Genomic DNA, 26,698 nt, shown 5'->3' with positions numbered 1-26,698 from the left:
GAAGGGCCTGTACTGTGCTGTAGTGTTCTATGATCTTCAAGGGCATCACTGATAATCCGTTCCAGGAAGACCCTCCCAGCAGAGCTACAGAGGAAGATACAAGCATTGGAAATGAGATGCTATTGTAACATCTTGGGCATCTCTTACTTGGACCACATCACAAACGAGCCTGTCCGCAAGTCCATCCAGCACCACATTGGCCCTCATGAAGACCTTCTCACGACGGTGAAGAAAAGAAATCTGAGATGGAACGGCCACGTAACGAGATCGAGTGGCCTTGCAAAGACTGTTCTACGAGGAACTGTAGAGGGGAAAAGGAGGAGAGGCAGACAGAGGAAAAAATGGATGGACAACGTTAAAGAATGGACAGGAAAAACATTTGTGGTGACCCAGGTCCTGGCACACAACCGCAACAGATGGAACAGACCGGTGCAAAGCTTGTCATGATGGCGCCCCGACGACTCCACCAGGAGTTAAGGGAATAAGGCAAGGCAAAGGTTTTGAACCAAAAGACTCTAAGCCTGAAATGTCAACCATTTATTTCTTTCGATTGGAGTTCCTCCATTTTGTGTGTGTTACCCTGAGTCTGCATCAGCTGCCAGTAACTGCAGGATCCTTTTTGATATTTTCAAATTTAAATTATATTACAGCCTGATATCTGTTCATGGCTATTAAAAAATGTAAATACTTTTATGTCAGCTGTTCTGCATACTGGTAATTGCAATGTTTGCAGCCAAAATAAACATCTTTGAAGGCATTAATTTTTGGAGTCACCTCTATTCGGAAGTTGGATTTAATTCTGGTTTTAAATCCTCCTTAAATCCTGCAAACAAATTGAAACATTAAGTATTACAATAATTATTACAGTAATTAAGTACTTGAACCTCCACTGATTGAAGAACGTTATGAAGGGAATGGAGGGATGTACAGATAGAAGGGGTTAGTTTAACTAGGTGACATTAGCTTAATTTTTCAGCACACCAAGGCTGAAGGGCCTTTACCTGTGCTGTACTATGTTCCAACTTGTACCTTGAGGCAAAAAATAAACTTCAAGCATTGGATAAGTGGCTTATAAGTTAGTTGAGGGGTTTTGAGCAACTTCTCAAAGGCGAGCGAAACCAGTGAACTACAGAGCTGAAATTGTGGAAGAGATGAGACCATTATGATTGCAAGCTGGATGAGCAAGAGGCCAGCAGCAAAGAGATCTCGGCGGATTGCAGGGACATAGGATGTCACAGAGGAGGGGTGAAGCCAACAAGGTTGAAATCAAGGCTGAGTGTTTTGATGGTAATGTTGGACTGGGTGTTTCGTTGTTCTACTGTGAATGCTGCAAGATGATGAATCTTGGGCTAGTATATGGTAGTTTGATAATAAATTTACTTTGAACTTTGAGCAAGGGTCAAATGTGTGTATTATGGTTAAATTGGTTGAATGGAATAGGATGCAGGAAGCAGTCTCTGAATACATAACTTCAATATTTGTCATTAAACATTGCATGTAGGAAATTATGTTTGACTCCTAATAAAATTTTGTACAGGTATTGGAAGCAATTGAAACTGTGCACGTATGGTTGGTGAAGCTATTAGTCTGCTGAAGTGGGCATTGTTTACTGAATGCCAAGCTGTTCACTTAGTTGCATAATAGAATTAATTGAAATACACAAACTATTTTGCAGCAATAACTGAGCCATTTGTAGTGTCTAATGCATCCAGTGCTAACTTGTCTATTGTAGTTCTGCAGTGGTGCTAGAGAGCTTGTGAACCCTTTAGAATTTCCCCTATTTCTGCATAAATATGACCTAAAATGTGATCAGATCTTCACACGTCCTAAAACTAGATAGACAACCCAATTAAATAAGTAACACAATAAACATTATACTTCATTTATTTATTGAGAAAAATTATCCAATATAATATGTATTTGTTGGAAGAAGTTTGTGAACCTTTACTTTCAGTAACTGGTGTGACCCCCCCCCCCTCCCGTGTACAGCAATAACTTCAACCAAAGGTTTCCAGTAACTGTTGATCAGCCCTGCATGTTGGCTTGGAGGAATTTTAGTCCATTCCTACTCATAAAACTGCTTCAACTCTGGGATGTTGGTGGGCTTCTTTGCATGGACTGCTAGCTTCAGGTCCTTCCACAGCATTTCTATAGGATTAAGGTCAGGACTTTGACTCAGCCATTCCAAAAAGTGAAATTTCTTCTGATTTAACCATAGTCTGACTTGTGTATTTAGATAGAGTTGTTGTCTTCATACAAGACCCATTTTCTCTTGAGCTTCAGTTCACGGATGGATACCCTGACATTTTCCTGTAGAATTTGCTGGTACAATTCAGAATTCATAGTTCATCAATGATGGCAAGCTGTCCTGGTCCCAAGGCAGCAAAACAGGCCCAAACCATGACACTGCCTGGGGAGTTTCACAAATACAGAGAGGTTATTATGCAGTGGAATGCAGTGTTTGCTTTTCACCAAATTTAGCACTTCTCACTTAAGTCAAAAAGTTCTATTTTGGACTCATCCGTCCACAGAACATTCTTCCAATAGCCCTCTGGTTTATCTACGTGGTCTTTAGCAAATTTAGATGGACAGCTATGGTCCCTTGGGGAGTGGAATCCTGCTGTGCACATGATTGTTGTTGAGTGTTTGCCTGATGGTAGACTCATGAACACTGACATTGGTCAATGTAAGAGAAGCCTGAAGCTCCTTAGATGTTACCCTGGGGTTCCTTGTGACCTCCTGGAACATTACTCTTTGTTCTTGGAGTAATTTTTGCTGGCTGACCACTCCTGGGGAGAGTAACATTGGTGTTGAGTTTCCTCCACTTGTACAGCATCTACATTTCTGGATTTGTGGAGCCCATACTCTTTAGAAAGTTATGCTTTTCCAGCCTGGTAAGCATCAACAACTTTTTTTTTTTGAGGTCCTCAGAAATCTCCTTTGATTGAGGCATGGCACACTTCCAAAAATCTGTGGTGAAGATCATACTTTGATAGTGAAGACCCAGGTTTATGTTCTTTAAGTAGAACAGGGCCTCCCACACTCACACTTGATTGTCATCCCATTGATTGAAACACCTGACTCTAATTTCCCCTTTAAATGAACTGGCAATCCAAGAAGTTTACACACTTTTTCCAACAAATCCATGTAATATTGGATCATTTTATTCAATAAATGAACAAATATAATGTTTTGTGTTTAAGTGGGTTCTCTTTATTTAGTTTTTGGACTTGTGTGAAGATGTGATCACATTTTAGGTCATATTTATGCAGAAATAGAGAAAATGCTAAAGGGTTCACAAACTTTCTAGCACCACTGTATAACTACTTCTGTAGTTGTAATATGCTAATATAAAGTCCTTGTCTTTCTGTGTAACAGGTAGAAGTGTGCACGTGCAACCATTGAACAAAACTTTACAAATTCTGTCTGAGGTAGTGCTAGTGGTTGTAGGCTAATGTTTTGACATTCTTGGAATAATCTCCAAGATGGCACTGGCAATATATGGTGATATTTTGCAGGCTACTCACAACACTACTAGATATACTTCTGAACTGCAATCCTCAGCCTGTATTTTCCCTTTAAGAAAAACACTTTGGAACCACCTAAGTGAACTAATGATTTTACACTCTCCTGACTGATTCGGTGAACTTGACTCAGGAATACAAGTACGGCACCTTGAAGTGGACAATACTCACCCATCACTGAAAGTGAGAGCACTGGGGTGGAGTTCTCGCCAAATTAAAACATCAATGCTCGAGTGGAAAGCTGGTATTCAGCCCATCACTCTGTGTCAGCCAAGTTCCCTCACTTGAGCCCGTCCCATCTGCCTGCGTTTGACCCTTCTCCCCCCCCCCCCCCCTTCTCATTACTACCATCGGGCGAGAGGTGCAGGAGTCTTGGGTTCTACACCAGGTTCTACAAACATTGGGCTCTTGGCCGAGCATAGATGGCTTCACTCGCCTTAGCACAGAACTGACTCTGCTACCTGTAGACTCACTTCGAAGGGCTTTGCCTTTATTATGGATGGTTTCTCGTGAATTCTGTTATATGTATTTATTTTCCTGTGGATGCCTGCAAGAAAGTAATAATGTGTTATAGTTTACATGCCTTTGCTTAAGTGTGAGTCAGAGGTGCAGATTTGTCACTGACTGAATGTGCTGCTGCTGTTTTCTTAGTTTTGTTCTCATCCTTTCATGGCCCCATACTTCTCTAATTCTATAATCTTCTTCCACCATAGAAGCTTTTGAGATCTCTGCACTCCTGAATCTCTGATAGCAGTCCTCCAAGACCTTATTTTCTGGAATTTCCCCCTAACTCACCCATTCTTCCCCTATATTATGTCCCTTTGAAGCTATGCCTCCTTGTCACCACTGTGGCTTGGTGTCCAATCTTGGCTGGTATTACTCCTGTGAAGCTCTAGGGGATGTCCCTTAGTAGTTACTAAATGCTGTTTTTTTTAGACAAATTGATCTCCACAGCCTTGATCCTTCTAAAAGATATTAGATGTAAAATGCTTTAGGGCAATGTAAGGTTGAGATTTTAATGTTAATAATTATTCGATGTGAATGCGCTGCATATGGTACTCTTGAGAATATCTCTGTGATGTCCGGTTGCCACAGTGAGTGGAAGATACCTTTCCACTGGGTGATTGTTTCTGAACTGCTTCCTGTCTGAGTGCATTTAAATGAAATAGGTATCAGTACAAGGCAGATAGAAAACATCGACTCTTTATTTCTTTGCGTGGATGCTGCCTGACCTGCCGAGTTCTTCCAACACTTTGTGCATGTTTCATCAAATTGATATTTCAGGTGAATGATTTTTCTTAAAAAAAATTGATGCTCTGCATTATTACAGTTATCTGTGCCGTTTAAACTTCTGTTGATGCTATCATGGATGGATGCTTCTACCACAGATCAGTGGGGATGAGATCAAGTAAATTTGATCCTTATAGAGTCATAGAGCACTACAGCACAGAAACAGACCTTACAGCCCATCTAGACTGTGATCTGCTTAGTCCCATTGACCCGCACCTGCACCATAGCCCTCCGTACCCCTCCCATCCACATCCACCCAAATATCTCTTAAATGTTGCACTCAAACCCACATCCACCACTTGAGCTGGAAGTGAAGAAATTGCCCCTCAGGTTCCCCTTAAGTATTTCATCCTTAACCCATGACCTCTAGTCTTATCCAAACTGAGAGGAAAAAGCCTGCATGTGTTTACCTTGTTTATACCCTTATAATTTAGTATACCTCTATCAAATCTTCCTACACTTCAGGGAATAAAGTCCTAACCTATTCAACCTTTCCCTATAACTTGCGTTCTCAAGTCCCAACATCTTTATAAATTTCCTCTGTTCTCTTTCAATCTTATTGATACATTGACTCTCTGAATACCTGTGATCAACTCAGCCTGGCTGACAACTGATTCAACCTGTTTATTCAGTTGTTATGCAATCAACCATTCTTAGCAAAGCCTCGTTTATCAGTTCATCATATTAGAGGGCATGGAGCACAGCAGCCGGGGTAGTTATCATAGCCTCAGCAGCTTGGCGAGAGGAGTGACCATCACGGAGAATGAGAGAAATCAGCTCTCGCCTCAGATCCCGACACCCTGTCTTTTCAGTCTATCGAGACAGGTGTTTAAATTGACCAAACAACAGAACAGCGAAAGACTCCAGCACCCTGGGGAGAGGCGTGGATATCGCAGAGAGTGAGTGAAATTGGCTGACGCCTTGATCTGGGCCGGCATTTAAATGATCCAAACAGCAGTTTGTACCTCATACTCCAGCCCAGCTACTGCGAAGGACTTGGGGCCTAGACCACGCCACCCAACCCAAAGCCATTCTCAAGCTCTTCCCATCAGCTTGGCGTCCAGAGTGATCCAACTTTGCACCTGCTGGGCCAGTTGTATGGGCATTGAATCTCCTCTGCACAGACCCCAACTTCTCTCGGCACCCAGAGCAATCCAACCTCGCACTCAGGGTAGTCATACGAGCATCAGAACTCCATCTGCAACACACCATCACAGCTCATCTCCCCTGAGCTCACCTCGCTATTGTATGCCCCTTCACTGTTTGCGGTGTAATTCAATGCAATTTACCTCAGGAAAGGTATTTTTAGTTGGAGTTATTAACTTATTAACTACCAGTAAACTATCACACATGTTCAGTAGTACCAACTTAACTGTAAATTAATAGCAGTATGTCCATCAAGGTCTTGATGTAATGAGATTCAAGGTTGAAAGTAAATTTATTGAAAAAGTACATATATATCAGACTCTTGCACAGACCTCTTGTATGATAAGATGGACTATTGACCTGACAATCTGTTATAATCTTGCAGTTTATTTTTTACCTGCACCGCAATTTCTTTGTATCTTTTACACGATATTCTGCATTGTCATTGTTTTACCTTGTTCTACCTTGGGAGGCCATAGTAGTGTAGTGGTTAGCACAATGCTACTACAGTTCGGGGCATTGGGGTTTTGGAGTTCAATTCCAGCACAGCCTGTAAGGAGCTTGTATGTCCTCCTCTTGAATAAGTGGGTTTTCTCTCAATGCTCCAGTTCCCTCCCACAGTCCAAAGACATACCAGTTGGTTGGTTAATTAATCATTGTAAAGTGTCCTGTCATTAGGCTATGTTAAATTAAGCTAAAAGTAGTAATCTCTGGATTACTACCAGTGCCATGTGCTAGTCAGGGCAGGAATAGGATGATAGTACAGATGAATGAGTGGCTGAGGGAGTGGTGCAATGGGCAGTGTTTCAGATTTCTGGATTATTGTGATCTCTTGGAAAGTATGACCTGTCCAAAAAGGACAGGTTACACCTCAGCCTGAGGGGGACCAGTATCCACGTTGGTAGATTTGCTCGAGCCGTTGGGGAAGGTTGGGGTGGGGGGGGTGGTGGGGGTGGGAGTGATAGGGCTGAGGTTGGGTCAGTTGGTATTCAAGTCAATGTAGTGTGTAGAGAGATGTTAGAACAAAGTTGAAGTCAGTGGGATGAATTGAAATGTAACACAGGCAAAATTGAAAAAGGTGATGAATGCAGGATTGAAGGTGTTATATTTGAATGCATGCAGTATACAGAATAAGGCAGATGATGTTATAGCACAGTTAGAGGTTGGCAGATATGACACTTATGACACTGTGGGCATCTCAGAATCGTGGCTGAAAGAAGTTCATAGTTGGATGCTTAACAACAAAGTCCTGTTGAAGAGTTTCGGCCCAAAATGTCAACTGTACTCTTTTCCTAGATGCTGCCTGGCCTGCTGAGTTCCTCCAGCATTTTGTGTGTGTTACTCAAATCCTTAGAAAAGAGGTGACATCGGATCAGAAGATGTAAAATCTTTGTGAGTAGAGTTAAGAAACTGCAAAGGTTTAAAAAAAAAGACCTTGGTGAGGTTATATAAAGGCTCCTGTACAGTAGCCAGGATGTGGGATATAAATTTCAACGGGAAATAGAAAATATATGTAATAAGGGCAATGTTACAATAGTCATGGGGAATTTCAATATGCAGGTAGATTGTGAAAATCAGGTTGGTGCTGGATGGATCTCGAGAAGGAATATATAGAATGCCTTTTTAGAGCAGCTTGTGGTTAAGCCTATTAGGAGAAAGGAAATTATGGATTGGGTATTGTGTAATGAACCAGATTTTATTAGGGAGTTTGAGGTAAAGGAACCCTTAGGAGCAATGATCATGATATAGAATTCACTCTGCAGTTTGAGAGGGAGAAGGTAAAGCATTACAGTGGAGTCAAGGAAATTACAGAGGTATGAGAGGGGAGCTGACCAAAGTTGATTGGAAGGGGACACTAACAGGGATGCTGGAAGAACAGCAATGGTTGGAATTTCTGGGGTAACTTGGAAGGTGCAGGATGGATACATCCCAAACACGAAATATTCTAAATCGTGGAAAAGACATTTATGACTGACAAGGAAAGTCAAAGACAGCTTAAAAACAAAACAGAGAGCGTGTAATATATGCCTTGAACTCCAGACTTGCTGATGATGAGACCCCTGAGTACTCTGGTCAATGGGTCTTGACTTCCAGGCTTCCAATTTGACCTTTGGCCCTGATCCTTGGCCTCGACCCTAGGGCTCGACAAACACCGAACACTGTCTTGAACTCCACGCTCACTGGTGATGGGACCACTGATGAGTCTGGCCGCTGGGCTTTGACTTCTGGATTTCTGATTCGACTCTCAAGACTCGATCCTCAGCACTGACCCCAGGATCTGCCAATCATCGAACACTGGGTTGAGTCGGTGGTGAGGAAGGCTAATCCAATGTTAACATTCATTTTGAGAAGACTGAAATACAAGAGCAAAGATGTGATGCTGAGGCTTTATTAGGCATTGGTCAGACCACACTTGGAGCATTGTGAGCAGTCTGATGAACCTTCACTAAGAAAAGATGTGCTGACCTTGGAGCGGGTCCAGAAATAGCAAAGATAGCTAAATAGTGAGATATTTTTCAGTGTTCATAGACCATTCAGAAATATGACGGCAGAGGGGAAGAAGCTATTCCTGAAGCATTGAATGTGTGCCTTCAGACTCCTGTTCTACCTCCCTGGTGATAGCAATGAGAATGGGGCATGTAGCAGATGGTAGGCGTCCTTTATGATGGATGCTGCCTTCTTAAGGCATAACCTTTATGAGATGTCCTCGATGGTGGGGAGACTAGTGCCTTCTGAGTCACTCTAACTGAACACAGCCTCAGAATTTGCAAATAGTATTTTCATCATTTTAAACCAAATATTTTATAAATTACTCATTTCTCATGGTCTTTATATCACCAACCAAACCAGCATTTATTGCAGTTCTTGAATTACCTTCTAGTATGTGGTGACAAGCTGGCACTTTGCACTGCTGTGGTCCACCTGGCGAAGGTGCTCCCATGGTGCTTTTGGGTGGAGTGTCAGGTCTGAAATAAAACAAAGGCTGAGTATTTTTGAAATGGTGGGAGATTAGGGAATATTGATGTTCAAAGGAACCTGGATTTCCTTGTTTGCTGTAACGTGCAACAGGTAATTAGGAAAGCAAATGCTAAGATGGTCTTTATCAGTATAAGATTTGAGTACAAGAGTAATATTATATTACTACAATTATATAGGGCCTTGGCAAGACCTCACCTGAAGTATGTTAACTGTGTCTACTGATTCTAAAGATACACTGGCTGTAGAGGGAGTGTAATGGAGATTTATCAGATTTTTTCCTGGGAAGGTGATCTATAGGAGATGAAAAATGCCAGCTTTCATTCTCTGTATCTGTGTGTGTATGTATTTGTGACAGAATCAAGTTTAATATCACTGACGTGTTGTGAAACTTGTTGTTCTTGTGGCAGCAGTGCATTACATAAAAACTGAATTACAGTAAAAAATATATAAAATTAAGTATTGCGAAAACATAGTGGGGTAGTGTTCATGGTTTCAATAGTCATTCAGAAATCTGGAGTATGTATATGTTTAAATAATTTATTGTTATTATTACTTATATCATTTACTTTTTAATTATTATTAATGGATTTATTCATTCAAAGATGCAGCGTGGTAACAAGCCCTTCTGTCCCACTAAGTTTGTGTCGTCCAATTACATCCATGTGACCAATTAATCTACTAACCTCTGAAAGTCCCTGGAATTTTCACTATTCAAGCAGGGACCAACCACTTTAACACACAAACGTTCTATTCGAGAGCCAGATTGGTTGTCAGATTAGCACAGTAATTCTACAGAGGAAGTTGTATAACAAAAGTTTAACAAAAGTCTGCTTGTAGCAGCAATGTATTTTAAAAAAAGAAAAATGCATATCATAGGGTGGCATGGAAGCGAAGCGGTTAGCATAAAGCTATTATAGCCCCAGCAACATGGTTTCAATTCTACCCATGTATGGGTTAGTAGGTTAACTGGTCACATATAGGTTAGTAGGTTAATTGTGGTGAAGAAGTTACCCACACTGGTTCAGGAACCTGATGCTTGTAGGGTAGTAACTGTTCCTGAACCTGGTGGTGTGGGCCTAAAGCTGTACCTCTATTCTGATGGCAGCAACAAGAAGAGAGTATGGTCTGGCTGGTGGGCGTCCTGGATGACTCTTTCCTGTAGCATCGCTGCTTGTAAATGTGCTCAGTGGTGGGGAGGGCTTTTCCTGTGATGGACAGGGCTGTGTTCACTCGGTTGTAAATCTAGACCTTAACTAGTTGTTCACTAATACTTCTCATTTTTAGAGAACAGGGTTCAGTGCATTAAATTAATTGTTGTCCAAGAGATGTTAATATAGCCAATATACAAAATTCCACAGAGCCTTGTGTTCCACATGGTTACGTTTCACTTCTGGGTAATAGATCACTATTATGCTGCTCGTTATTAAGTCTAGAAATTCCCTTCAAGGAGATGTTTGTGTTTTGCAGATACCTGTCTGGTGAATCGATCAATTCCTTCTGTGGTGATGGTGCACTTGCATCGCGTGCTTCGACGCCAGTCTCACTGTTCATCCCTGTGCCTCCCAGTATTCCTCAACTGGCAAGACAGCAACTGTATAAAACTTCCAAACGGAATTCCCCTGGCTCGCTTCCTGGTCGTCTGAATAGAGCTCTGTCGCTGGGTACTAGCCCGCCACTTACTCGGACAGGTATGGTTTGCTTCTGGAAACTGAATTTGGTGTTCCAGTCTGGTTAACGTAATGGGATCAGTCTCACGGTGAAATCTGCCTGTGTTGAGCATCCTGTAGGCAGCTGTATTGGAGCAAGATGCGCAATGCTAATCATAGAGAGAGCGAGAGACAGCACCAGGCAGCATGGTTGCGTAGCAATCGGAAGGTCAGGGTTCAATTCTCATCGCTGTCTGTAAGGAGTTTGTACGTTCTCCTTGTGTTTGCATGGGGTTTTTTTTCTCGTTGCTCCAGTTTCCTTCCACATTCCAAAGGAGTAAGGGTTAGGAGTTAGTAAGTTGAGGGCATGGTACGTTGGCACCGGAGGCATGGTGACAATAGCAGGCTGCTCCCACCACATCCTCAGATTGTTTTGGTCGTTGTTGCAGGTGACACATTTCGCTGTATGTTTTGATGTTTCGATGTACATCTGTTAAAGCTATTCTTCTGAAGCAGTCCCTTTGGCCCACCCAATCTCTGCCAGCCATCAACCGTGCATTTACAGTCATCCTGTATTTTTCCTTTTACTCTCCCCACATTCTTATCAGCTGCCCACTCAAATTCAGCCACACCTCAACACACCCAGTTGGCTGACTAACCCGCAGGTCTTTATCATGTGGGAGGAAACTGGAGCACTTGGATCCCTTGTGAATGCAGGGAGAACATGCAAACCACACACAGATAGCACCTGAAGTTGGGATAGAGCCTGGCATCTCTGGAGATTCAAGGCAGTGACTCTGTTAGCTGTGCCACAGTATGATTGTAGGCATTCCCTGCTCTCCCTTTTTAACTCTGAGAACGTAACCTGAAGCTTGCTTCTAACCTTTCTAAACATTCCATCCATGTTAGTTTGTATTATCCAGCGTTCTCAGGATGTACACTCAATAGCCACTTTATAAGGTACACCTGTATACTTTATTAATGCAAATATATAATCAGTTAATCACGTGGCAGCAACTCAGTGCATAAAAACATGCAGACATGGTTAAGAGGTTCAGCTGTTGCTTAGACCAACCATCAGAAAGGGGAAGAAATGTAATCTAAGTCACTGCGACTGTGGAATGATTGTTGGTGCCAGATGGGGTGGTTTGAGTTTCTCACAAACTGTTGATTTCCTCGAGTGTTTACAGACAATGGTGTGTGGAAAAACAAAAAAAAAACCCACAGTGAGCAGCAGTTCTGTGGGTGAAAACACCTTGTTCATGAGAGAGGTCAAAGAAGACTGGCCAAACTGGTTCAAGCTGACAGGAAGGTGACAGTAACGTATTACAACAGTGGTGTATAAAAGAGTGTCCCTAAATGCACATGTCAAACCTGAAAGTGGTTGGGCTACAGCAGCAGATAACTACAAACATACGCTTAGTGGGCACTATTAGCTACGGGAGATGACTAATAAAGTGGTCACTGAGTGTACTTTGGCGGTTGAGCCTTACTCACATTACATCATTTCAGTTTGCCCAATTTGCCGAAGCTGGAGAGCCTCATACTCGTGTTTTTAATGCATTGGACTAATGAAAATTTGTTGTGTCATGGGTGCTGCTCAGGGGAGGTGCAGCATGTATGATGGGTAAGGCCCTACCCGAATCACAATATTGTGGGAATTGCAGATGATGTAAAGTCAGGTCTGCAGCACTGTCTGGCCACTTCAACTACTCTTAAGGTCTGTTGTCTCTCTGGTCCTAGACTCTTTCTGCAGCAGGCCCCATGAATCAAAACAGTCAGATCCTAGCTTTGGAGCACTGAAACTGCAAAGCACCAAGGAGCCTTAGTTCAGGAATAGCTATTCCCCTACAACCAACCATCTACCCGCTGAACCGTATGGATAACTTCACTCACCACTGAACTGATCCCACAACCTATGGACTCACTTTCACTTTTATATAATTTGTGTTTTCAGTATTATTTATTCACTTTTACTTTTGTATTTGCACAGTTTGTTGTCTTTAACACGTTGGTTGTTTGTCGGCCTTTGCGTGTAGTTTTTCATTTATTCTGTTGTAGTTCTTCGTTCTACTCATCGAGATAGTGCCACCATGGTTCCATGGTGATTTTTGTTAAGCGGCTGTCTGCAGGGGGACAAATTTCAGAGTTGTATTCTGAATACATACTTTGATAATAAATGTACTTTGAATTTTTGAATGCCAGCAAGGAAATTAATCTCAGGGTAGTATATGGTGACATTTTGATACTAAATTTACTTTGACCTTTGAGGTGTGCATTTATTTTTTGAAAGAAAATGAGGGTTACTGAGGCAAAACAATCCACAGGAGGAACTTAATGTTTTTAAGACAACTCTGTCTTATTAGTGTTACTTTATTATTGTCACATAAACCAGAGACAGATTGCCATCCAGATTATGGCGTACATAATAATCAAAATAGTACAAAGAAAGCAATGTAGAATATTCTGCTGCAGCTATAGAGCAGGTTGACAAGGTTGGAAAAAGGCACTTCCTCATTCTCCTCTCCTCTCCCCCCCCCCCCCCCCCCCGCCTGTAATGCTGCAATGGAGGGTCCTCTATCTCTAGTGGTGTCCAGGGCTTCCTTCGTCATGTCATTAACTCTGTTTTCACTATTGTTAATCATGCAGGTCCTGGGTTGAGACTCAGCAATGCTGTCACACTCAGAAGTAGAAGGATTTTTCATTGCAGTTTCCATTACAGTTTTGTCTTACCAGTCAGGGTTGTTAGCCCTGAGCTGAGCCCCTGATCCTGGAGGACTGGTGGATCACTCTTAGTCAGGCCTCGAAACTTTGACCTGTTTGGCATTGGTGACCCTGCCGACAGCCAAAGCATAGCCAGACCCTGACTGCAGCCAACATAGCTCAAGAGAAGCACGCAAGCCTCCGAACCATGACAAGTTGGTGATCCTTTTGCAAGGACGATCTAATGCACATCTTTTTTAAAACTTGAGCTATTTAAGTACAAATGGCAGCATTGTTTCCTGTATATTCATAGTAAAATTACTGTGGTTTCTTTGTGTAATAGAAAGTAATGAATGACAATGCAAATTATTGTACATTCATACCAAAGCAATGCCAGTTGTCTCTGTGGATTTTGACAGGTTGTTTATCATCGTATTTTCTTTGCACCCACATTTATATTACAACTAAGCAGAAACCTTGAAGGAGTAACATGCCCCACTGTATTTCCATACAACGGATAGAAACTCAGGCATCTGTAATCGTGTAATATGTGTACATTGCTGCTAAACAGATTAGTGTACTCGGAATTACGTCTCCAAATTATATATAAATGCTAAAATGTGGTAGGTCAACAACTGAGATAAATTATAACATACCACTATAGTGGTGAGCTTCTCTACAAATCAGTTTGTAAACGCAAAATTCCCTATACCAATTTGCTTGCACAATCTTCCGCAGATGACAACAACTAATAATATCAATATAATTATCTCCAAGTCTTCAAAACAACTTCAAAAGGGGTGACCAGTGATCAGCGATTAATGTTCAATTCTGTACTGCAGTTTGAATCAAAATTGACTAATTCACAAAAAGGGTCATAAATTCAATCTGTATCCATCCTGCATTGTGCTAGGTAGATTTTGTGACAGGTCGGTGTGTATATATATATACATATGCACTCAGTGGCCACTTTGTTAGGTATCTCCTTGACATGTACGTTCAGAGATGCTCTTCTGCACACCACCACTGTAATGTGTGGTTATTTGAGTTACTGTCACCTCTCTGTCGGTTTGAACCAGTCTGCCCATTCTTCTTTGGCTTATCTCATTAACAAGGTGTACTCACTCACAGAACTGCTGCTCACTAGATTTTTTTTTTGTTTTTTGCACCTTTCTCTGTAACTAGAGACTGCTGTGTGTGGAGAAAATCAGCAGTTTCTGAGATATTCAGCCACCCTGCCTGGCACCAGCAACTATTCCAAAGTCAGTCACTTAGATCACATTTCTTCATTTTGGTGTTTGCTCTGAAGAATAACTGAACCTCTTAACCCTGTCTGCATGCTTTTCTGCACCGACTTGCTGCCATGTGATTGGCTGAATAGATATTTGCCTTAATGAGCAGGTGTACAAGTGTAGCTAATAAAGTGGCCACTGAGTTTAATCTGTTAAAAGCCCTTAGAGACAAGAATGATACAGTCAAAGGTGAGTTTGTTGTCACATGACCAAGTGTATATGTGTAGGGACGATGAAAAACTTGCAACAGACAGTGCATTAGTAAAAGTGCACGATAATTTGCATTGCCTTCGATCACTTTTTCGTACTATTTAGAGGGGAATTGAAAATTACTCAGTTATAACTTATGCTTCTAGTAATTCCTCATGCAATCCTGCTGTCCTTGAGGTAGTAAGTCGGTGGAATTCATTGTCACAGATGGCTGTGGAGGCCCAGTCATGGGTATATTTAAGCGAAAGTTGGTGGGTTCTTGATTAGTAAGAGTGCCAAAGGTTACGGGGAGAAAGCAGAAGAATGGGGGTTAAAAGGGAAAATAAGTCAGCCATAATTGAATGGTGGAGTAGACTTGATGGACTGAATGGCCTAATTCTGCTCCTATGTCATATAATAATCAGAAGTGTAGCAACTCAAAGAACTCCTACCTGTGGACCACCCACCACCTCCCTGGAAGAGTCGACTGGTCTCATCACCTACCTCAGAACGCACAGAACCGGAGTGAAAGCTGACCAGCACCAACTATAAAGTGCTTCTTGGATCGTCCTCCACAACAATGCTTTCTGGGTCTTCTGGGCTGCTGCTTTTTTCTGGTTTTAGTGAGTGAAACTCTTGTTGATACACGACCATAAAATGAGTCCCCCTTTGTGCACTGCACCCAGCTGTGTGCCTGTCAGAATGCAAAGTAAATCTTTCAAAGGAGACATGCTTTAACAGGCAAGAAAGTCAACTACAAAGTTCTGGTTGGGCTCTTTCAACACCTTTTGAACATGAAATGATTTTGATGCAGTGATTTTTTTTAAAAAAGCAACTGCATACTGCATGAAGCCCAAACCATTATGACAGATTTTATATTCATCAAATTCTAAGCAAATTTTTGAGGCTTCAAAGCTGTCGCTCAATTATTAATGATTTGACCACACACAGTATGCCAAGAATAGCTGTAATTATAATTTAACATTTAGGATATGCAACCTAATGTATTCGTCAGAACTTTGGCGTAGTTTGATCCTTACAATCTTTATTTGCTAGCATCTGAGAGTCTCAGGCAAAATTTATAATGTTTTAAGTTAAGAATGTCATTGTTCTTGACATTCAGATACTGAGGTAGAGCACATTTTACCGAAGAGGTTTCCTTGATTTAAGCCTGTGTCAGTTTGGTGAGCAATCTCTACTTAGTGTCCGTGATTTCAAATTTCCTGATGGTGAAGTAAAGGATACAGAACTCAGAAGAGGTTTGTGGGCCTGGTCTATATTGTGTTATTACTGCAGTGTGAAGGAGGTGCAAGAACTACTGTCTTGTGAAAGTAAATGATCTTTTTCCAGATGAAATACATTCATATTTTCTTGCTATATTGCAGCCTCAGTCAACAACAAAAAAGATACAGCAATCTTTGTTTCTTTGTGATTTCTTGTTTGGCCATTCCAACCTCCTTCAACATGTCTAAAGTTTAACTATTTATATGAATCTTGATATTGTTTCTTTATGGTTTCCTTTACAGCGCCAATGATTGGAAAGTCAGTGTTCAATTTTCACCACTGTAAGGAGCACTGCATGTTACCACTGGAAGCATGGTGACATTTGCAGGCTGCCCCCAACACAACCTCACACTATGTTGTTCATTGACATAAATGATGTGTTTCACTGTATGTTTTGATGTTTCAAAGTACATGTGACAAGTAAAGCAATCTTCAGCAGAAGAGTTGCTGATTTAATTTTTCCTCTACATAGATACGTGCTTCCAAGCTTAAATCTAATGCTCCATTTCATGATGTATTCTAACCAGTGGAAGTAATTGATCTCGGTCAATCCTGACAGTTCCACTCAAGTAAGTGAAGGACTGAGAAGCCTGCAGACCAGAAAGAACTACGATCTGCAAATCAGTGAATTCGAATATATCGAAGACAGTGGAAGCAGACAGACCAATTGCCTTTGTTCTTGCCATAAGGGAGGAGATGGAGGCTGCCATTTTATGAAGAGTTTTCCATTTTGAACTTAAGTTACTTGGCTTGATCAGTGTTTTAAAGTTGACACAATGAAGCTTCAGGTAATTTGCTGAACTAGGGATCATTTCCAAATAAAGAAGTTATTTGTGAAGTGTTCTTTGGTTGGATATAACATTCAAGTTTGTGAATGGTGTGGTCTGTATCTGTTTGCATGATTAAAGCTGGTTGCTGATTGAAAACGAAGAGCCATAAATTACCGATTGTCACTTGCTGGGAAGAGGGCAATAAATTAATGCTGGCCTGGAGCAGAGCCAATAAAAAGTTGTTAACAGTCAGACACATGACCTACAACCAATGACACTAGAAGGCAAACACAAGGAAATCTGCAGATGCTGGAAATTCAAGCAACACACAAAATGATGGTGGAACGCAGCAGGCCAGGCAGCATCTATAGGAAGAAGCACAGATGACATTTTGGGCCAAGACCCTTCGTCAGGACTAACTGAAAGAAAAGAAAGTAAGAGATTTGAAAGTTGAATGCAATATTTGAATTGGTAAGAAATGAGTATAAAAGCAGAGGTCTTCACATACAAAGCAGTGATAACTTTGAAGAATAACCATCGCGGGTACAAATGTGAGTAATCCAGTGTGGGCTACGAGGAATGCCTGGTCAGCGTAGACTCCTTTGCCCGGGTAATACCTTTGCTATTATTTGACTATTCAGGAGAGCCAGGGAAACTAAGCAAGTAAGCACATAACGTATTTAGTGTATAAATTCATGTACTTTGTTAGCTTAGACAATAAAGGTACTTGTTGGTAATACAGATTCTGTCTGTACCTCACTGATCAATAGTACAAGGAATAATTCTTATAACATCTCTTTATCATAGTAAAGGGAAAATTTATCATGGAAGGTACATGTAAATGTAGGGTATTGTGAGATATGGACCATGTGCAAAATATGGGATGTTTGGATTGGTATTTAGCACATACATGGTGAGCCAGAGAGTGTTCCTGTGTATTTGGTCAAAGTCTTTGAATGGACACATAGCCAAGGTGATTTTAACGGAGTACTTAAAGTTAGGGGCATTGAATTTTCAGGCAGGGTGTTCCAGAGGCACAGCCTCTGATGCCATAACTGCCAAGGGTGTTTCAGAGTCAGGTCTTGGAGGAATGCTGAACTCTGAGGGTTCTTTGCTGTGAAGAGGTGTAAGACCACAGAACATCTGGATCAGAAATTAGAATAGATTTGCTGGATCACACGCTGTCTTGGTCAGCAAACAGAAATGGTGGATGTCATGGAGTGACACAGTAGAGAAACAGGCTCTTTGGCCCACTGAATCCATGTCCATTGTCTGCTCTTCCCACCAACACATCAATGCTCCCAAATCTCACATAGTCCCAGTCTGTTTGTGTTGTAAAATGAATATTTATTATTACTTTAAAAAAACTACTGACCACAATGTTCAATATGCTTTGACATTGTTTATAATTGGTCAGGAATTAAAGTTTTATACCTGTGATGTGGTGATAACCACACATTTTGTTGTATTCTTTTGTAAGTTCTAGACTTCCTGAAGTTGTGAAGATGCTATCGTTATCTGAACCACCCAATTATCATCATTAAGTTTTGATTCTTGATGAATTGTGTCAGCTGAGAATGAGTTGAAAGTTTGTCCTGAGTCTTCCAGTCCAGAAATTTCACAACAGAAACCAGCCTGGGACTGTCTGTGATGCAGGTTGTAAACACACAGCTTCACTGGTTGTTACAGCTTTCCACCACTGAGGGGCAGTGTTGGGTTTCAGATGGGGTAGTTGTGAGCAGCTCCTGGTTTCTGCCTACATTACAACGTCTCTAAATTTGCTGAATACCTGTTGTCTGTAACAATTTTCACAACTGCTTATTCTCTGCAATTCAGTAGTTGATACATGGGTGCAGTACAGAAAATAACCTGCAAGAGACATTGTGGTATAACCATAGTACACAGAAAGTACAGCACAGGAATAGGTCCTTCAGCCCACAATGTTGTGCTGACCTAATTAAACGCCTCACTAAACTAATCTCTTCTGTCTACCCATTCCCATATCTCTCCATTTTGTGCACATTCATGTACCTATCTGAATGCCTTTTAAACACTTCTATTGTGCTTGCCTCCTCTGCCACCCTGGCAGCACATTCCAAGTATCCACCGCTCTTTTTTTGAAAAATTGCCCCACACGTCTCAATTGAACTGAGCTCCCCACTTATCTCACCCTTAACATATTAGACATTTTGACCCTCGGAAAAAGATGCTGTCAAGTCTTTGCCGTTCATAATTTTATAAACCTTAATCAGGTCTTTCTCTCAGCCGCTGCCGCTCCAGAGAAAACAACCCAAGTTTGTCCAACCTCTCTATTTTAGGCAGCATCCTGGTGAATCTCTTCAGCACCCACTCCAAAGGCTGTAAACCCTTCCAGTAATAGGGCGGCCAGAACTGGATGCAATGCTCCAAGTGTAGCCTAATTAGACTTTGAGAAAACTGCAACACTCTTGGCCCAGAATGTTGAATGTTTTTTTTCCCTTCCACATATACTGCTGAGTTTGTCCAGCATTTTGTACATTGCTCTAAATGAGCACAGTTGGCTGAGATCAGAAAAGCTGGACTGGTAAGTTGCTACAAACTAGTGCAGATCATAGATAATCTTGGATCTGAGTTCGATTTGTACTGCAGGTTCCAAACATGATGGACCTCAGAATGCCAGACCGGAGTTTCCATCTGTATGTAGATTCAGTGTTAATGTAACAAGGTGCAGTATTTCAGGGTGCAAGTGTAGGGAGTAGCTACACAGAAGCCAAACTGGTTTACTTATCTGAATACCGGCAAGACTTATCCACTTCAGACCTTTCAGCTTCCCAAGTGCCTACCTTCTCCTTTGTGATAGCAACTGCGCTCAATTCTGCCCCCTGACACTAATGAATTACTGGCATACTGCTCATGTCTTCCACAGTAGCGTTGCAGTTAGCGCAGCACTACTGTAGTTCAGGAGTTGAAACGTTCAATTTCAGCACCAACTAAGAAGTTTGTACTTTTTTCCTGTGACCACGTTGGGTTCCTCTGGGTGCCCTGGTTTCCTCCCACAGTCCAAAGACCTACCAGTTGGTAGTTTAATTGGTTGTTGTAAATCGTCCTGTGATTAGGCTAGGGTTGAATAGGTGAGTTCTGGGCAGCACACCAGAAGGGCCTATTCCATGCTGTATCTTTAAATAAAATCCCGGCAAATGTATGTGCCAAAGTTTAAGCATTATTTCATTTTTGTGAAAACGTTTAAGTTGAGTTGCTGTCCATGACATCAACATTCAGGCAGATATTTTTTTTAACAGTTTTATTTTCAAAATTTCACCCTCTCTGGGATCCAAGCCAAGATGACAGATGAAGATTGATAGATTATGGGATTGGTGCATGCTGGGGCAGACACTTGATGTGGGTCAGGGTTTCAGTCATTGTCACAACTCGTTGGCAATGAATAATGCAATGTAAACTCAGCTCTTGTTAAATGAAGAATTTCTCCTTAGTGCAGGGTGCACTCAAGCCAATCTGAAAAATATTATGTCATTTTTTTCCTTTGCTGAGGTTAATTGAACCCAAACATTTAGTTTGAAGCCAGGTTTTCTGTGACACTGATGCACATTCCCAAGCAAAACTGAAAGCCGGATTCTTTCAGAAGGTGATTAAAGATCTGTGGTAAATTGATAGCTCACCTGAATGAGTCATCTGCTAAAATATTACATCAGCTGTACCTTCCAGTCTTGGCAAACTGCAGGGTTTCACCCCAAGAACATAAGGCAGAATTAGGCCATTTGGCCATGATGATCAGTCAAAAACGTATCAATCTTTGTCTTAAGCATACCTAATGAATAGGCCTACACAGCCCTCTGTGACAACAAATTCCACTGTTTCACCACCCTCTGGCTGAAGAAATTTCTCATCTCACTTTTAATGGGATGTCATTTTATTAGACCATAAGATGAGACATAGGAGCATAATAGGCCATTTGGCCCATCAAGTCTGATCCACCAATCCATCATGGCTGATTTATTTTCCCTCTCTCTCTAACCTTTGATGCCCTGACTATTCAAGAACCTATCAACCTCCACTTTAAATAGACCCAGTGACTTGGCCTCCACAGTGCTCCATGGTAACGAATTCCACAGGTTCAGCAGCCTCTGGCTAAAGAAATTTCTCCTCATCATCTACAGCTTCCCATCAGAGATCAGTACGACTATTGGTGCAGTTACATAAGTTGAACTGTGAGCAGAATATTGAGATCTCAGCTGAACAGTGGCACATCCAATGGAAATCCATCTTTTGAATCCTATGTAATACATAGAGTGCAGGAGAGATTTACCAGGATGCTGCCTAGCCCTGAGGATATGTCAAGCAAGCTAGGGCTTTTCTGTTTGGCATGGAGCAAGAGAGAAGACTTTGTAGAGGTGTACAAGATGAATAGAGGCATAGATAGTAGATAGCCTGGGGTGGAAATGGCTAGTACTGGGGGCATAACTTCTTTACACAAAGTGGTGGATATGTGGAATGCCATGTCGGGTGGTGGTGGAGTTTTAAAAAAAACTTTTAGATAGGCACATGGATGATAGAAAAATGGAGGGCTTTGCAAGAGGGATTAGATTGATCTTAGAGTTGGTTAAAAGATTGATACAACATTGTGATCTGAAGGGCCTGTACTGCGCTGTATGGTTCTTTTTCCTATGAATTAAATGACACTACAAAGGACTATTTAATATAGAAATGTTTTCTGGTGGTTAATGATGGAAATATTTTTTTTAAATTAAGCATGATGCAATATATCAGATACCAGTGGCTTTAGGACTGTTGAAAAGAACACAGTGGTTTCATCAGACAGGATATTCCAGTTACATCATTGACAGCTTAAACCAGTTCATTAGCAGCAATATAAAAGAAAGATGGATTGCTGCAAATGTGTTTAGATCTTAATAATTTGAATAAAGCTATAAAAAGGAAGCATTGTCTGTTGATAAAGATGTAGTGGATGCCAAAAAAATTTCCAATTCAAGTTGCATGATATGAGTTTGAACATCTGTGCTTTAAGGTTATCATATTTTCCCACTTATCATTTAGTGGAAGCACAGGCAATCACTTCTGTGTCAGATCCTTTCAATATGAAAAATGCTCAAGTTTGTGGAAGATTTTGAGGGAAAAGAAGTTGTTGCTGATTAACTTACAGCTGTAGGTGTTGGAGGCAAGGTGGAAAAAACGATTTAAGTTCATTGTGAACTTTTGTCTCTGCCTTTCTTCATAAGAGGTGAATGCGGAGTGATAACACAGAACAATTTTTTTTTGAAAGTGTTACTCCCTCAGAATTTTTTTGTGATCGACCACTTGAAGCTGAACACAAATATAATATCAGATTTCTTGTATCAAGTAGGGTTTTGGAGAAACAAGGAATTAACTTTTATTGAATATTGCATAATGGAGCTGACGTGCTGCAATAGTTCAACTAAGCTAAAGGTGTTTTTTTTTTATGATTTTTGTTTGTACTCAGTGTCTGAGGCTCCTCGCTAAAGTGTCCAACAATAATCAGCCAGCGTTGATAGATTCCAGTTGCCCTGATACCATTTCTCCATGACCACAATGTCCTGGTGAAACCTTCCACCGTGCTCATTATGGGCAGCACCAAGATTTGCAGGGAAGAAGTCTAAATGGGAATGTAGAAAACAAATCTTTAGTGCCATGTTCCACTTCATTGTTTTATATGCTTGAAGCATGTTGTCAACCAGCTGCATGTAGTTTGGTGCTCTATAAATGCCAAGAAAATTTTCAAAAACATCTTTGAATGCCTTCCATGCGATTTTCTCCAGTCCCACTAGAGGTTCTTCAAATTGCCTGTCATTGATGACCTGTTCGATTTGTGGACCGACAAAAATGACTTCCTTAATCTTAGCATCAGTTATTCTGACTTGAATTATGATGTAAGATAACAAATATAGGCAATTTAAAAAAAATGGTGTTTGATAAGGAAATGCCATGGTGATATTTATGATCAGCCTAAAATCAATAAAGTACGCTGAAAAGTACTCAGGAAGGAAAATTTTTGTTGTCCAGTGTAATTATTAGTTGTAATATATCAATGTAACAAAACTTTTCACTGCTTCTTGGTACATATAACGAAAAAATGTGTTGTTACATGTACAGAGATTCGCTGAAAAGCTTTATTTGCATGCCATGCAGACAGGTTATTCCATACATAACTATAGCAGGATCAAGGATCAAGGATGAAGTTTATTCACTCTATAGATTTACATGTATTAGGAATTTGTGATAGTGTGTTGGTCAAGGTGCAACATGCAAAAAACACAACATCCAATATTAAGAATAAAGAATTATTAAAAGTAAAATTAGAGGTTAAAGTAGATATGGAATCAAATATGCATAAATACATAAGTATCAGCATATATTTACAGTCTAAACAGTTTTATAAAAAGTAGTTTAAAGAGTTTACAGCTTATTGAATGGGGGTAATAGATAGGGCGGGGTTAACTAGAATCGTGTAGGGACAGGAGCTTAAAAACATACACTCAGGATTTTAGGAACAAATTCTTCCCCTCTGCCGTTAGATTTCTGAACAGTCCATGAACACTGCCTCATTATTTTGTTCTCTTTGTAATTTTTTTTGTATTTGTTGTTGTAACTTCTTGAATTTTTAAAGTAAGTGTTGCACTGTAGTGCAGCAAGTTTCACGATGTGTGTTAGTGATATTAATCCTGGTTCTGATTCTCTTGGAAAGTGCAGTGCAGCTAAACAGTTAAGGGACAAGGTCCATGATGAGGTCAACTTAAGAAATCAAGAAATCTTATAACAGCAGAGCAGAAGCTTGCTAATACCTGTTCTGAAGTTTTTCTTACTTCTGCCCGATGCGAGGGAGGAGAAGAGTGAGAAGGATCTTTAGTTATTAATGACTGCTCTGCTGGGGCTGCAGGAAGTGAGACAGTGTCAGTGAAGAGGAGGTCACTTCTGGATCCCATCCACAACTCTGCCATTTCTTGTGGTCCTGGGCAGAGCAGTTGCCGTTCCAAGCTGTAATGCATCCAGGTAGGATATGTTCTGTGGTGCATCTGTAAAAACTGGTGATATTAATAAGGATGAAGTGAAAACTTGGATCAAAGTGTTCTTTCTCTGAACGTATTGCTGCTGGCTGAGGACTAAACAAAAGTTATATCAGATTTGGATGCGCCAGCACTGACAGGTGGCAGAAATCCAACATTTGTTGAGACTTGCTCAGAATCAGAGTATGATTCTCCCTCGTCCACCATACCAGGGGAAGACATCCACAGATCTAACAGGGAGAAATTCAGAGTGGTTCATAAATAAAAGTATTGAGTACAAGAGTTGGGATGTTAATGGTGAAGTTGCACCAGATGTTGGTGAAGCCTAATTTGGAATATTATGTGCCATTTTGGTCAGTACAGAGAAAATTTACAAGGATATTGCTAGGACTGGAGTTATAAGGTAAGATTAAATAGGTTAGAACTTTATTCCCTAGAACATAGAATGAGAAGAAACTTAGAGATGTGCAAAATTGAGGAATGTAGATAGGGTAAATGCAAGTTAGCTTTTTCCACTGTGAAATAACCATAGATCATGGGTTAAGGGTGAAAGATGAAATGTTAAAGGAGAACATGAGGGGGAATTTCTTCACCCAGGATGGTGAGAATGTGGAACGAGCTGCCAGCACAAATGGTGGATTTCAATGTTTAAGAGAAGTTTCAGTAGGAGGAGTATGGAGCGCTGTGGTCTGGCTGTAGTTTAGATGGGTCAGCATGGGCTAAATGGGCAGAAGGTCCTGTTTCTTTGCTATAGTTTACTGTGATTCTATGACTTATTCAAGTCACTCTATACTTTAACCTTCAATGTGCAGAAATAGTTCATACAAGAGGGCATAGTTTTAAGGTGATTGGAGAAAAGTATGGGGGGGATGTCAGTGGTAGTTTTTTTTTAGAGTGCTGGGTGTGTAGAACATGCTACCAGGAGTGATGGTAGAGACAGATACATTAGGGACATTACTGGTGCTGTGAGGAAGTGGCTCCACTTGATGTAACATTTACTGAAGAATAATTTGGTGATGAGGTCTGGCACCCAGTGCCTGAAACAATGGTGGTACATTTATAAAGTAGCTGGAGGTGAGTTCTATTGCTATGACTCATCAGTCTATCCCTATGACTCCTTGGATGACACCAACAGAGGCCAAAAGACCTCAGGTACTGTAAAATGTTCTACTACAAGTATAAATAAATCTTAATATGTGACTTAAATATCAATAGGGAGCTTTCTGTATGTGTCAACAGTACCAAATTTAAGTATACAATATCCCAAGAGTAAAGATCTGATCATCCATTCATAAAAGATCCCAGTTTGATAGCAAGGGGGTTGTATTTTTTGGCTCCAATATGGGAAACAAAATACAATAGTCAATATCCATGCAAGACTACACGAGAAGTCTCAGAATATAGTTTAATTATATATTATGAAACACACACCCGTTCAGCAGTGTTTCTATCTCAGATCTTTACACATTTTTAAATTTCCTTTTAACGCCTTTGGCTGTTGAATTCTAAGCTGACATATCTTGTCTTTATCACCTCTTATATGAAGCAGAATATTGTAATTTTCTTTGTATAAAAGCAGAGCATAAAAATGTAAATTTAATGACTTGGAAGCAAGGAAACTACAATCAAAGTGTGTTTGTAGATAGGGTTATAGGAAAGAATGGCACAAAAATAGGCCCTTCAGCCTATCTAGTCTGTGCTGAACCATTTAAATTGTGGACTCCCATCAACCTTTACTGGGCCTATAGTCCTCCATACCTCTTCCATGCATGTACCTATCCAAACTTTGAAATCAAGCTCGAATGCGCCGCTTGTGCTGGATGTTGGATGTGTAGGTGGGAATGTGTTTATCAGTGCAACTTCTCACTTCTGGAGAGGTTTGTTGGAATGGGAGGTGAACTATGGGGGCTATAAGAGCTCTGAATAACACCTTTTAATTTCTAAGCATCTTTAATGTTGCAGAACACCCCATGACACTTCTTCTTGGGCCTTTAAAGGGGATATTGGGCATAGATAGGGTGGAGAATCATGATCTCTTTCCAGGGGTAGAAATGTCAAAAACTAGAGGAGGTGCATTTCAGGTGAAAGGAGGTTAGTCCAAAGGAATGTGCAGGGGAAGTTTGTTTATTCCGCAGAGTAGTGGGTGCATGGATTCAACTGCTCGGGAGTGGAGGAAGCAGACACGATAGTTCAAAGTAAATTTATTATCAGAGTACTTGTATGTCAGCAACTATAACCCGGCGATTCATTTTCTTGCAGGCGTACACAGTAAATCCAAAAAAACACAATAGAATCAATGAAAGACTGCATCCAGCAGGACAGACAAGCAGCCAATGTACAGAGGACAAGCAACTGAGCAAATGCAAAATTATAAATCAATAAATATTGAGAACGTGAGCTGACGAATCCTTGAAAGTGAGTCCAAAGTTTGTGGGAGTGGTTCAGTGATGGGGTGAGTGAAGTTATCCCCTCTGGTTCAGACACATGATGATTGAGGGGTAATAACTGTCCTGAACCTGGTGGTGTGAGGCCTGAAGCTCCTGTACCACCCTCCTGTTGGCATCAGCGAGAAGAGAGCAGGACCTGGGTGGTGGGGGTGCCTGATGATGGGTGCTGCTTTCCCACGACAATGCTCATTTAAGGTTGTTAGACGTGACTATGCAGGGAATGGAGGGATATAAGATCATGTACAGGCAGAAGAAAATTAGTTTGATTCAACATCAAGGGCCTTTTCCTGTGCTGTGCTGTTCTATGTTCTAAGATAAGTTTAGGGAGCATAGAAACATTGAAAACCTACAGCACAATACAGGCCCTTTGGCCCACAAAGCTGTGCCGAAC

General features: G+C 40.9%; 1 protein-coding gene across 1 annotated transcript in view; it reads left to right on the top strand.

The window, feature by feature from the left end:
* tmem201 (transmembrane protein 201) overlaps positions 1-26,303 on the top strand; it is a 125,256-nt gene extending 98,953 nt beyond the window's left edge. Inside the window, exons 7-8 of the mRNA XM_059952281.1 lie at positions 10,407-10,627; positions 26,120-26,303. Coding sequence (XP_059808264.1) covers positions 10,407-10,627; positions 26,120-26,151 — 253 coding nt within the window. The 3' untranslated portion in view covers positions 26,152-26,303. The remainder of the gene's footprint in view (positions 1-10,406; positions 10,628-26,119) is intronic.
* The last annotated feature ends 395 nt before the right edge of the window (positions 26,304-26,698 follow it).

This window comes from Hypanus sabinus, chromosome 27, assembly GCF_030144855.1.
Source record: "Hypanus sabinus isolate sHypSab1 chromosome 27, sHypSab1.hap1, whole genome shotgun sequence".
NCBI classification, from domain to species: Eukaryota; Metazoa; Chordata; class Chondrichthyes; order Myliobatiformes; family Dasyatidae; genus Hypanus; species Hypanus sabinus.
Note: the sequence above shows the minus strand (reverse complement) of the source record. Positions and strands in the feature narration are given on the sequence as shown.